Below are 13,213 nucleotides of genomic sequence, written 5' to 3' on the forward strand. Positions count from 1 at the left end.
CCTGGGCCACCACTGGAATTCAGAGATCCAACCAGAGCATCTTGGGCCACCCCTTCCGTGGCGCCTCGCTGCCTGGCGTTCCTAGAGCCCAGCCGGAGTTCTTGCTGTGCCACTGTGGTACCAGAGAACTGTGACAGAGGCTCGTTGTACCAAAGGGAGCAGGAGGCCCTGGGGAGGGGGAGGGGGGGCAGGCCTTGGTGTGGCCTTAATTACTATCACTGGCACTCGGGGCTGGGGACAGGGGACAAGTTTCCTACCTGAGAGCAGGAATGCAGCACACTGGATGGTGATCCCAACGCCACCCCAGCCCTGCTGGGCCCCCTCTCGACCTGGCGAGCAGCTGCGTGTAAAACCAGCACCTGGGCAGATCCTGTGCCTCCTGCTCCACGAGTCAGGTGGGACGTGGGGAAAGGACCCCAGAACGGTAGTGGGTATTGACCCTGCCTGGTCCCCTGAAGCTTGCCCCCTTCCCTGCCTGTTGCTGAGGTCCTGATTGCCCCATCCCCAGCCTCCACCCTGCCTGAATCCTGGGCCTGTCTTCTGTGGACTGGCGTAGGTGCTGTGTGCTGAGCCGACTGCTGGCCACTGTGCTGCTGCTGCCACCACCTTCCTCTTATGGGCCCTTGTCCACTGCCCTGCCCACACTCCTTCCCCCTGCCGTCCCTGTCCGGTCAGCTCGGCTCTGCTCCTGTCCTTATTCCCGAGCATCTATTCTGGCTCCATGTGTACTCGTCACCCAAGCCTGGAGCCCTGCTCCCTACCCAGCTGCACGTCCCAGGTCTCAAACCTGCCGTGGGACCTTGGGCGACTGCAGAACGCCATCATGGGCTGCCTGCTCAGGCCTGGGTGCACCTGGGCTGGGAGCACGGGCACTTTCTGGCTTCCCCATTGTTGTGTTCCATACCTTGCTTTAGGCCTTCAATCCCAAGTGTTGATCTGAACTGAGATGACAGGTGGTCAGGTGCTTTTAGCCTTTGGGGTTGTGTCTCAGCCTGTGGGCTATTCCTCTGTGATCGTGGGCAGGTCTGCAGCTGGGTGCTGCCTCTCTCTGTTGGCCTGGGCATATCAAGTCTATGACCTTGAGCTTCTGCTTGGCACTTTAGGGCCATCTGTCCCTCCCAAGGCAGGAGGCTGTTACCGAGGAAGCCTGCTCTGTCCTTCCCCAGTGAAGAAGGACACATGCTGCAGTAGTAAGTGGCTGGAGTGGAAGGGCCTGGGAGGTGGTTTTAAGCAAAGGCCACACCAGACCCGGCCGCTGTATCAACTGTGGGCAACCTGGAGAGCAGACTCCCCGGGAAGGGAAGAGCCACAGCCAGCGGTGTGAACAGCTGTCACTCTACACTAGGCACAGCCAGCTCCTCTGCCCTGTCCAGGCATTTGTCATGCTCCACTTGTGGAAGGATGCGTGGAAGGCCTCTCCTTCCCTGGGAGCAATTGGTGCAGCTCATCATAGGAAAGATTTGTACTTAGACCTGTTCCTCATTGTTCTCGAAACACGAGGCACTTCCTCCTCATTGTCGGTTCCACCTGCCACCTAAAGACATGGATGGTTGGGAATACTGCGGTGTGTTGCCTCAGCATTGCCCGAACTCTAGGAGATGATGGGGATCCATGTCTGGAGATGGGAAGAGACTGGGCTCTTTGAGGATGGGAACCACCTTGATTCATCTTTGGGTCCCAGCCCCAAGCCAGAGTGGGCAACGCCATAGGAATGGCTGGGGGTGAGGGCATGCAGGGGTCAGGCCTGGCTGCATCCTCTCCAGACCTGCACAGGTGTGTCATGTCCACAGAAAGAAGGGGGGCGGGCAGGGCCACCACCAAGGGGGAACCAAGGACCAAGCAAGACCTTAGAATGGACCCAGGGTTGGCCCTGCTCACGGGCAGTGGACAGACGGGAGCCACGTGAGGGCGTCTCCCTTCCTAGCTTCCCAGCACTGCTGTGAGCCACGCAGCACGCACCAACAGCCCCGTGATTTACAGTGGCTTTTGGGGCAGAACGGCCAACTCCATTATAAAGAAACTCCATTTCCAGAGCATTTGTTAATTGAGCCGTCACAGTGCTGGATTTCACTGTGCTGTTGGCACTGTGTGCACATGGAGTTAATCACTGCCATCCTCGTGAGAAACTGCGCCTGCGGACAAGGCTTGCCTGGAGCAGGTGCTGCTCCCAGGAGCTCTGGATGACTCTGCTGCCCTTGGTTCTCCTATAAATAAGATCAGAGAAATCCGTATTGGGAGAGACCTTAGAGGGCATCCGTTCTACAAATATTCAGCAGCGCCCGCTGGGTTGCAGGTACCCCCAGATCATGGCTCAGAGCATATCCTTATCCAGGCCCCTGTCTTGTTTGGTATTCTGGGAAAGTAAAATTGCTTCCAAGGATGCATTTGGGGTCCCCTCCTCTACTCATCATGAGAGTGTCCTCTTTAGAATAAATATAGAGCACCTCCTAGTAAGGGATGAGCACATAGAGGTTCCTGGCACATGGTCAATTTTCAGTGATCGTTGGTTTCTTTTCTCCCCTGTCTGTGGTTTCTGAAAAAAGCATCCATTAATAACTACCTTGGACACAGACAACATATCCTTTAATCGCTGTCACCCGGTCCCAGCCTCTTGTGGAAAACGCCCAAGTTCTCCTGACTCCCATCCCCTGGACTTGGGAAAGCCTTCCCGTGAGGACTCCAGTGGGCCTGTCCCCACCCCGCCTTGCGAGCAGCTGCCTCTGAAGTCGGAGCAGGGAGGCCACACACAGGAGGAGCTGAGCTTTTTGCTTCCTCCAAGGAGCTCGCGATTATGTGTTTTGTGCATTTTAAGAAAACCTGGTTCCAGTGACCTGCAGGGACTGGGTCTTCTGCTAGGGCATCTTCTTTCTCTGTGAAAGTTTCTGGGCTGGCAGTGAAGGGAGCGGGTGTGTGCGGGAGCTGGGAGCCCACGTTAAAGCTCGTGCCCAGCGTGCTTCACAGACGCCCTTCTCCCTCCTGGGCGTCAGTTTCTCCTCCCAGACTCACCCTCCTCCCTGCCTGGTGAGGCACAGCTCCCATCCTGCTGAACCATGGCTGCGTCGAGTCGAGTGCTCCACTGTGCCCTCGTCCTCCACACTTGCTCCGGGATCCCAGGCTTCATTCTTCCCTGATTCCCGTTGCTCCATCCCGGCCGTGTCTGCCCTCCCTCACCTGCTTGGTTGCTGCCTAAAGTCTGCCCTCTGGCCCAGGCAACTTGTCCCTCTGTTCCCTCCCACGGAGTGACACCCTCTACTCCTGTGACCCCTTCACTGCTCACCCCTTACCCCTCAGTCTGCTAGAGCCCCACCCCTCCTCGGAAGCCAGAACCCGCAGCTCTAGCCCTTCCTCTGTCCCTGACACAATGCCTGCCCTTTTCACAAGCGTCTGCATGCCCTGGAGATGAGTCGTTCTGCCTGCTTTGTTACAGCTTTGTGTTCTTTATTTTTAACTGCTTATGTCTACTATTTAATGTCTAATAGCAAGGTGAATTCTCATGTGCCCACCACCCAGTTGAAGAAGTACGTCTTTATTGTATCACAAACGTGTGTTTATGGACCTCTCCCCAACCGTCTGCTCTTCCCATCCACGCCACAGAGATCACCACCCTGTAGAAATCTGTGTTAAGCTTTCCTTGGCTTTTCTTTATGGTTTTGCCCCGTGTATATATCCCTAGACCAGAGATTGGCAAACTTTTTCTCTAAGGACCAGAGAGTAATTAAAAAAAAAAATTGTATCAGTACAATCTCTGTGGCAGGTATTTTTCTTTTTCTTTTTTTTTTTTTTTTGGTAGCAAGAAAGCAGCTATAGACCAGTAGGTGAATGAATGGGCATGACTGTGTTCCAATAAAACTTTATTTACAAAAACAGGCTATAGGGGAGATTTGGCCTGAGGGCTATAATTTGCTGACCCCTGCCCTAAACAATATATTAGTCAGTTTTGCCTAATTTTAACCTTGATTTAAATAGAATCATACTAGAGACTCATTATGTGTTTTTGTGACTTCTTTTTTGTTTTTCTCATAAATTTCATCCATGTTGATTGATCTTGTTAGCCTTGGTTGATATTCCTGCTAGATTAATATTTCATTGTATGAAAATACTACAGTTTGTGTCCATCCTGCTGATGGTAGACACTCTTTGCAAATGCTGCTACTGTGAACACGCGTGTACATTTCTCCTGTGTCTATGCAAAGGTTTTCTTTCAGGTATATGCTGAGGATTGGAACCATTGGCTGGTAAGAATGCGTATTTTCAACTTTCCTGGGATAAGCCACGTTGCTTTTCAAAGTGGTTTCGCTAATCCACGAGGGCTCCCATTGCCTCGCATCCTCACACATACCCTCGGTATCCTCAGACGTACGAGGGCTGTCTGGGAAGGATCCAGCCATTGTTAATATAACAAGGACGGTTATACATGGCTGGATAGTTTCCGTACAGCGCTTGTATTTTGAATTTGATGAGCACGTGTTGGTAATGCAGTTTCCCCATTACTAGTGACGTTGAGCTCAGGTCTTAGTCCGTCAAACCAGCCTACCTCGTTCTCTGCAGTCTTGCAAGAGAAGGGTCCATTCACCCGCCCAGGACTAAGCTTCCCTTGGTCCCCTGGGTCTCCAGGTCGGCACCAACCCCAGGACGTCCCTGCTGCCCACACAACTGCACGCTCGAAGCAGACAAAGGTCTTTTCACGTGTGGACGCTTTGCTTTCTTTCCCTGCTGTGTTTGTGCCTGAGGAGGGCAAAAGTCAGAAATGAGTTGGAGCCTCAAAAGGAAACAAAGGCCTTAAGGAGGGTGTCAGGCACAAGAGCAGTTAGCCAGAAACGGTATAGGGGCCTGAAAGGGACATTTGTGAAGTTATATATCCTTAGAAGCGTCTATCTGCCCAGCCTTTCAGGAGGGCTTGGTCCTGGGGGGCTGAGTCAAGTGTAGCGTGGACGGAGTTCCCATGTTAGTGGGGAGTGAAGGAGGAAGACTCCGGGGTGGACTGTTTTGACCACATGGTTTCCCCAGCTGTCCCGCTTGCTGCCTGTGTGAAGATCAGTGTGCTGGGGTTCTGGAGAGGCAGCTGGCCAGTTTCCCACTGAGTTGTAGAGATGGGCCTGCCGTGCGGCCTTGAGATTGTTCACACCAGCTACCGCTGCACATCAGGGCAAGGTAGCAGGACGTTGTAGAGGGACATGGTGGCTTTCCATTCCCTTTCTTCTCTCTTCTCCCCTTTCTTCCTCCCTTCTGAATCCAGGAAGTCCCAGTGCCTTTGGTAAGGAGCCAGCCTGGGGCGTTGGGAGAGCATCATGGTGAAGGGGCCGGCTCTCATTTTTCTCCCTCGTGGCTGATCTTGTGGGGTCCTGTGGGTTGTGCTTGGTACATGCCCAGGTGGGAGGATTTCTTGAGGTCATGAGTTTGAGACCAGCCTGAGCAAGAGTGAGACCCCGTCTCTACAAAAAATAAAAAAATTAGCTGGACGTGGTGGTACCCACCTATAGTCCCAGCTACTCAGGAGGCTGTTGAGCCCAGGAGTTTTAGGTTGCTGTGAGCTACATTGATGCCACTGCACTCTACCCAGGGAGACAGAGTGTGATTCTGTCTCAAAAAAAAAGGAAAAGGAAAGACAAAAAAGAAAGTGGAAAAAGTGCTACTCCAGTGAACACAGAAATAAGAAAGTGAGACAGCCTTGTTGCTGTTGTGGAGAAAGTTTGAGTGGTCTGGATCTTCTGATCAAACTGGCCACGACATTCCCTTAAGCCAAAGCCTAATCCAGAGCAGGGCCCTAACTCTCTTCAATTCTGTAAAGGCTGAGAGAGGTGAGGAAGCCTACAAAATAAAAGTTGAAGCTAACAGAGGTTGGTTCATGAGGTTTGAGGAAAGAAGCTGTCTCTGTAACATAAAGGGGCAAGGCGAAGCAGCAAGTGCTGATGGAGAAGCTGCAGCAAGTTATCCAGAAGATGTAGCCAAGATCATCAATGAAGGTGGCTGCACTCAACAACAGATGTTCAGTGTAGATGAAACAGCTTTCTGTTGGAAGAAGATGCCATCTAGGGCTTTTGTAGTTAGGAGAAGTCAAAACCTGGCTTCAAAGTGTCAAAAGAAAGGCTGACTCTCTGGGTGGGGGCTAATGCAGCTGGTGACTTTAAGTTGAGGGCAGAGCTCATTGACCATTTGGAAAGTCCTAGGCCCCTTAAGAATGATGAGAATTATGCTAAGTCTGCTGTGTCTGTGCTCTATAAATGAAACAACAAAGCCTGGATGACAACACAGCCATTTAGAGCATGGTTTACTGAATATTTTAAGCCCACTGTTGAGACCTGTTGTTCAGAAAAAGATTCCTTTTGTTACTGCTGACTGACGATGCACCTGGCCACCCAAGAGCTCTGATGGAGATGTACCAGGAGACGAGTGGTGTCTTTGTGCTGCTGACGCAGCATCCATTCTGCAGTCCGTGGGTCAAGGAGCAATTTCAACTTTCAAGTCCCATGATTTAAGAAATAACATTTCATGAGACTATAGTTTCCATAGACAGTATTTCCTCTGATGGATCTGTGGAAAGGACGTTGAAAACCTTCTGGAAAGGATTTACCGTTCTAGATGCCATTAAGAACATTTGTGATTCATGGGAGGAAGTCAAGATATCAACATTAATAGGAGTTTTGAAGAAGTTGAGTCCAGCCCTCATGGCTGACTTTGGAGGGTTCAAGACTTCAGCAGAGGAAGTAACTGCAGCTGTGGTGGAAGCAGCAAGAGAACTGGAATTAGAAGTGGAGCCTGAAGATGGGACTGGATTGCTGCAGTCCCATGATAAAACTTGAACAGATGAACAGTTGCTTCTTAAGGATGAACAAAGAGAATGGTTTCCTGAGGTGGAACCTACTCCTGGCGAAGATGCCGTGAACGTTGTCGAAGTGACAACAGAGTATTTAGAAAACTACATGAACGCAGTTGATAAAGCAGCAGCAGAGTTTGAGAGAGTTGACTCCAGTTTTGAAAGAATTTCTGCAGTGGATAAAATGCTGTCAAACAGTATCACATGCGACAGAGAAATCTTTCATGAAAGGAAGAGTCAGTGTGGCCAACTTCACGGTTGTCTTAAGAAATTGCCACAGCCACCACCCTGATCAGGCAACAACCGTCAGCTTCAGAAAAGGCCTCCACCAGCAAAATGACGACTCGCTACAGGCTCAGATGACCCTTATTTTTTTAGGAATAAAGTATTTTTTAATTAAGTTACATATATATCTTTTTAGACATAAGGCTATTGCACACTTAATAGACTACAGTGTAGTATAAACATTTATATGCACTGGAAAACCAAATATTTGCCTGACTTGCTTTAGTACAGTGTTCATTTTATTGTGGTACTCTGGAACCGACCCTGAAATATCTCAGGTGTAACTGTACCGGGGATGTTGGAGGGCTTGGGGAGTAGCTGCAGCTTGAAGTCACACCAGTAGGCTGGACTGGCACATCTGAGCAGTTTTGCTTAATTGCTATAAACAGCAACCTAGTGAGAGGCTGCATGCTTGCCCTACACGTTTTAGAAAAATGTCACATGAGCCTCATAGTAAATTACATCTCTATGAACTTATACAGACTCAACACTCCTGCTTCTTCTTAAGAAGTAAGGTACCTAGAGTCCAGCAGGCCAGTGTTTCCTCTGACGACAACTAGAAAAAAAAAGAAACAGATAAATTCAATTTAAAGGCATCAGAGTGCCACAGAAATGACAAAAGACTAGGGGGACTAAAATTCCAGAGAGGTGAGGACCACTCAGATGACAGTTGGCAGCTTTATTCTCTCTTGGGAGCGTTTGCCGATTCCGGGTGCAGGCTGCAGGTTGGGGCTTGGCCCCAGTGGAGGGATGCTGCCAGGGGAAAGAGAAACCAGCGGAGAATTTAGCAGTTGTGCAGGGCTGGAGTGACAAAATTGGACATTTGAGGAGCTGCAAAGCCACGGCTGGCTTTCCCATGAGACATTTGCTGAATTCCAGATCTGTGCCAGAGTGTGAAGAGTGGGGCTGCATGTTTCTGAGAGGCAGAGTGCATTTTCCTCAAATTTACAGTGCATAGAAAGAAAGACCTGCCAAGGAATTAAAAAAAAAAAAATTCAGACGTGAAAGCCCCAAAGAGTGGGGAACTGACCCTGAAGACCTGAGCACTTCTGTTTCTAGGAGCAGCGAGAGGCCACTCCCTGGGAAAGGCTGATGCTGGCAGAGAGAGACCAGCAGAGACTTCGATATCTACGTGTGGCTTGAGTGACAAAATGGGAGACTTAAGTGGATCCAAACACATGGCCAGTTTCCTCTTCGAGACTTACCAGATTTTGAAGATGCGTGCTTTGGGAAGGCTGCAGAACTAAGCCGAAAATCCCTCAAAGACAGTCTTTCAGGGCAGAGGAAATAAAGACCTGCTAGGCTCTCAACTGAAATTTCTGAAGATCCTGCCCTAAACACGGGTGAGCCAGAGGTAGACTGGCCCTACCAGAACTGAAACCTAGCCCTCAGCCAGCTCTGCTCCTGAATGAAGTCAGGATTCTCCGTCTACCCTACTTGCCCAGCAGGGAAAGGGAAAACGTCTGCTGGTGTATGATAACGTGGAGCCTTAACAATTCTTTTACACCCATTTTCAACATACCGTAAAAAAATCACTTGGGAAATAAAGCTCTTTAGAAATCGTGGGGTGAGGGAAGAGGGGATGAGTAAATCCATACCTAACCGGTACAATGCACACTTAACTTTGACTCACAGTGTACAAAAGCAATTTATGTAACAAAAACATTTGCAACCCTATATACTCTGAAATAAAACTAAAAATTACTACACATAAAACAAGACCATATGCCTAGAGTCAAGAGGAAAAAAGAAACCCAGATAATAGAAATGGATCCAAAGACGATCCAGATGTTAGCATCAAGGATTTTTAAATAACCATGATTAATATATTTAAGGAAATAGAGGGGAACATAGACAAAATAGATGAAAGATTATCTCCAGAGATGTAGGATTTTTTTTTTTTTTTTTAAAGAATCAAATGGACATAGAACTGAAAATACAATGTCTGGAATTAAGATCTTGGTGGATAAGTTTAACAGCAGATTGGATACAGCAGTAGAGGCAGGATTAGTGGACTGAAAGATGGGTCTATAGAAAATACCCAAATTGAAGCTGAGAGAAGCAAAAATTGGGGATGGGGAGAAATAAGAAATAATTGAGTGTAAAAACATCTAACATTCAAAAGGTCTCTTGTGTACGTATTTAGAGTTCCAGAAGGAGAGGCAAGGAGAGAGAATGAAGCAGAAACCACCTTCATGGAGAGAATGGTTAAGAATTTTCTGAAAACAGGGGATGAGTTCACAGATCTGAGAAGCTGAATGAACCCCTAACCATGATAAATAGGTTTAGCTCTTGAAATCAGTTAATCATTGCTTCTGAGTAATATATACGTTATAATCTTTTTAACCATTTATTACTTTCATGATCTGAACAAAATCACTTGACCTCCTTGAGCTTCAGTTTCCCCATCTATAAAAATGGGGATTAGACAAAAGACTATATGAAAAAGTGCCTTGGGAACTGTTAAGTTTTAAAGAAATACCAGGGTGCATCACTGTTATTGTTCTAGCTTCACTGACTCTGGGACGACCTGTTGGGGTCAGCCTCTATCCACTGCCTTTTACGGGGATTTGGGAAATGGGGCCAGCTGACCCAAGGCAAAGGTCTGCAGGGAGGCAATAGCAAGATTTAAAATGATCAAATCTTGTGTGGTCATTGCTTTGCCCTCCCAGGATCCTGGTAGGGCATTGAGAGATGACCAGGGTTGGCTTTCTGGGATCATGGGATCCACTCTGCTCCGGCTCCCAGCCACAGGCCTTTCCCAGGTCTGCCTTGGTTCCCCCTTAGCAGTAGTGCCGCAGGCTGAGACTGAATCCCACCAACCTCTGAGGTCCTGGAAGCTTTCCCCTCTTCTAGCCTGTGGGGTAGATCTGTGTTTTCCACATCCCACTCTCCTGCCCCCATTTCTTGATAGTGTCCAATGATAGCAGGCAGAGCTCTTTACTGTGTTGATTTAGTTTTCCAGATGGAAATTATTTGATAAATTGTCCTAACTGACATGGGCATTGATGTTACAGAAGAGCTATCATAGAAAGGACAAGCCCTTGGACTATGGTGGGTGTACGTCAGTGCTTTGCAGATGGAGGAGAGAAGAGAGGTGATAAGACTGTGGTCTTTGTGTTTGGAATGAGAAGCCTCATGATATAGAAGTTCACAGTGCACGTTTTGGAGTCAGACAAGTGGGTTTTATCTGTATGCTCCGCTGTTTTCCAGCTTTGCTATGTTATAACACTTTGAGCAAGTTACTCTTACCTTTCCTGGACCTCAGTTTCTTCCCTGAAATGAAGGAATAGTCATATGTCCTAGGCTTGTTGTGAGGTTTAAGTGAGCTAATGTAGGTAAGGCACTCAACTGTTCGGTAAATAGTAGTTGCTGCTATTAATACTCTAAAAATTATTTTACCAGCTAAACTAAGGTTTATTCTTAAACGAATGCCTCATAAAATTCAGTAGACTGATATATTAATGACACCTCTGTTATTAGTGACAGCTATAACTCACTGTCTAGATCTCCTTATTAAGGTAAGGGTCTGTATCTGGAAGTCTGTCCTTTAGCAAAAAGCTACCTGAACTTCCTACCAAGGAAAGCCAGGCCTATGCCATTCAAAGACAGTTTCCTCTTCCCTGTTCTATCAGTTAAAAGGAAACTGTTCTGAGATGTTGAAAATAAACACAACTTTAATAAGTAAAATTGCTGGTAGATCCATCCTTTAGAATATTTGCTTAGATTATTGCTGTTCCCTGCTCAGATTACCTGATGAAGAAACAGCCTGTGGTTTTTGCCACCCCTGCCCTTAAGTAAACATCCAAGAATCCTTTATTTCCAAGGATATTTTTCCTGAGTGTTTCTTGGAGTCATAGGGCTTCCAGTGCTTTCTGCCCACGTAAGCCTTGGGTTGATATTCTATGACTCATATCAATAGTTCTGATGATGATCTACTTGTCTCTGCCTTCTTCCTGACTACCTGCAACTTGAAGACCAGGAATCTTGACTCATCCCATCTTTGTATGTAACAGAATGTCTGGCATATAGTAAATGCTCAGCAAATGTTTGTTGAATGACTAAATGTACCATGTGCTGGATATCATCCGTTTACCCCTCCAGATCCATTCTCTACCCTTCTTCGCCCCGCTCTGGTCTCTGAGAGGCTGACCTGCAGATGCATCGGTGGGCTCCCAGGTGCTCTGACTTCTGGCTGGGTTTGGCCAGTGGCAGATGGAGATCAGAGGGGAGATGGGAGGGTATTTGATCCCCTGGCTCCCCATCCTGTGCTGCTGTGGGGACCTCTTTTCAAGGCAGCTGCTCTACATGTCCCCGCCCCCCAGGCTCTGTAGCCTCTCCATCCCTCATCCTTTGGGACCATGGAGTGGTGCCAGCTAGCACCAGGTTCCTGCACCACCCCTTATAGTTTCCTTGTACCTTGCTCACATGTGTATAATTAGTCTCTCTGTCAGTTAACCCCTACAAATTACCCTAACTGGAGCGTACCTGCTCCATCCTAGTGGGAAGCAGCAGGCCCCAGTTGCTTATGGAGATTTCGAATTGTTTGAGCTAGATACTGGGGCTCTGGGCATTTAAAAAAAACGACATAGTGCAGTTCTTCAGAGAATGTGGGACATGGCAGCTTTGGGGAGATAAATAGCAGTTTTAGAACTATTCTCTGCTTAGGAGAGACTTTCTCCCACAGATAGTGTGTAAGACCTTATTTTAGCTGGCTGTCTTAAGTCCCTGAAATTGCCCCTTACGTGGCTGTGTATCTGACTCAGCATGGGATGTGCCGGAAGAAGAGCGCTCGGGATGGAATACGACGGGGCGGAGGACGCGTGCTGTAAGCGCTGAGCTTTGACAACAGAAGACTTAAGGAGTGGCTTTGGTGTCTAATTCAATGTTTTAATTTCCACATTTTGGGCTGTTTTCCCGCAGGTGATCATAAACAGCACAATCACACCGAATATGACTTTCACCAAAACGTCGCAGAAGTTTGGGCAGTGGGCCGACAGCAGAGCCAACACGGTGTTTGGTTTGGGGTTTTCCTCTGAGCAGCAGCTGACAAAGGTAACGTCCTTTCCACGGCACAGTAAGTGCCACGCCGGGCGCTGTTCTCGTTCGTAATCGCCACTGAGGGAGGGTGCTCTTGGTGAGCAGGATTCCTTGATAGTCTTCAATTTCACCCCGTCTGGCCCTGCAGGGCTGCTGGAGCAGGTGCTCTTCTCAGAACCCCAGACTCTTGGGGAGTTGACAGTTGCCCAGTGCAGACTCGGCTGCTTGGGTTCCTGGTATATACTGAGGACGACTTTCAAAGAAGAGAAATTAGGCTGAGTCAGGCAGGAAGCCATCTCAACAGGGGCCTGCTGAGGTTCCTTGAAGACTTTAGGGGAGGGAAATTCACATCTAACAGATGCTGCTTTGGGGCCTGAAGTTGGAGCATGAAGGAGCCACAGAGTGGGTCCTTCCTCCCCTCCGGGTGCCAGCCACTGCTCTGTGCCAGCTGAGTAGGCATGCACACCGAGGGGCTGGCTTGTTTGCTGCAACCAGGTCTACTGGATTTTCAGGACTCTGAGGGTTAGGTGGCTTTCCCGTGTGAGGGCACAGTTGTTGCAGAGTTGTTACTTTTTTTTTTTTTTTTTTTGAGACAGAGTCTCACTGTGTTGCACCGGCTAGAGTGCGGTGGCATCAGCCCAGCTCACGGCAACCTCAAACTCCTGGGCTCAGGCGATCCTTCTGCCTCCGCCTCCCGAGTAGCTGGGATTACAGGTATGCACCACCATGCCCAGCTAATTTTTTCTATTTTTTAGTAGAGACGGGGTCTCAATCTTGCTCAGGCTGGTCTTGAACTCATGAGCTCAAATGATCCACCCGCCTCGGCCTCCCAGAGTGCTAGGATTACAGGTGTGAGCCACCGTGCCTGGCTGAGAGTTGTTACTTTAAGACTTCCAAGGAAAAGACAGTGTTCCCACTGCCAGTGGTGCGTCTTGATGAAATGAGCGTGTTACGTCTTTGAAAGGATGGTGCAGTTTGTATTTTGTCTCTGACAGCCACCAAAGTCTGTGACCCTGGCTGGAGCCCTTACAGAGTAAGGTGATGCTCATAGGGGTCTTAGCCCAGAGTTCTCAT

The 13,213-nt window shown here is 48.6% G+C and overlaps 1 protein-coding gene across 1 annotated transcript in view; it reads left to right on the plus strand.

The window, feature by feature from the left end:
- HOMER2 (homer scaffold protein 2) overlaps positions 1–13,213 on the plus strand; it is an 83,542-nt gene that overhangs the window by 50,101 nt on the left and 20,228 nt on the right. Inside the window, exon 3 of the mRNA XM_020289124.2 lies at positions 12,023–12,154. Within this exon, the coding sequence (XP_020144713.1) occupies positions 12,023–12,154 (132 nt within the window). The remainder of the gene's footprint in view (positions 1–12,022; positions 12,155–13,213) is intronic.

The sequence above is a fragment of the Microcebus murinus genome, chromosome 7 (assembly GCF_040939455.1).
Source record: "Microcebus murinus isolate Inina chromosome 7, M.murinus_Inina_mat1.0, whole genome shotgun sequence".
Lineage (NCBI taxonomy): Eukaryota > Metazoa > Chordata > Mammalia > Primates > Cheirogaleidae > Microcebus > Microcebus murinus.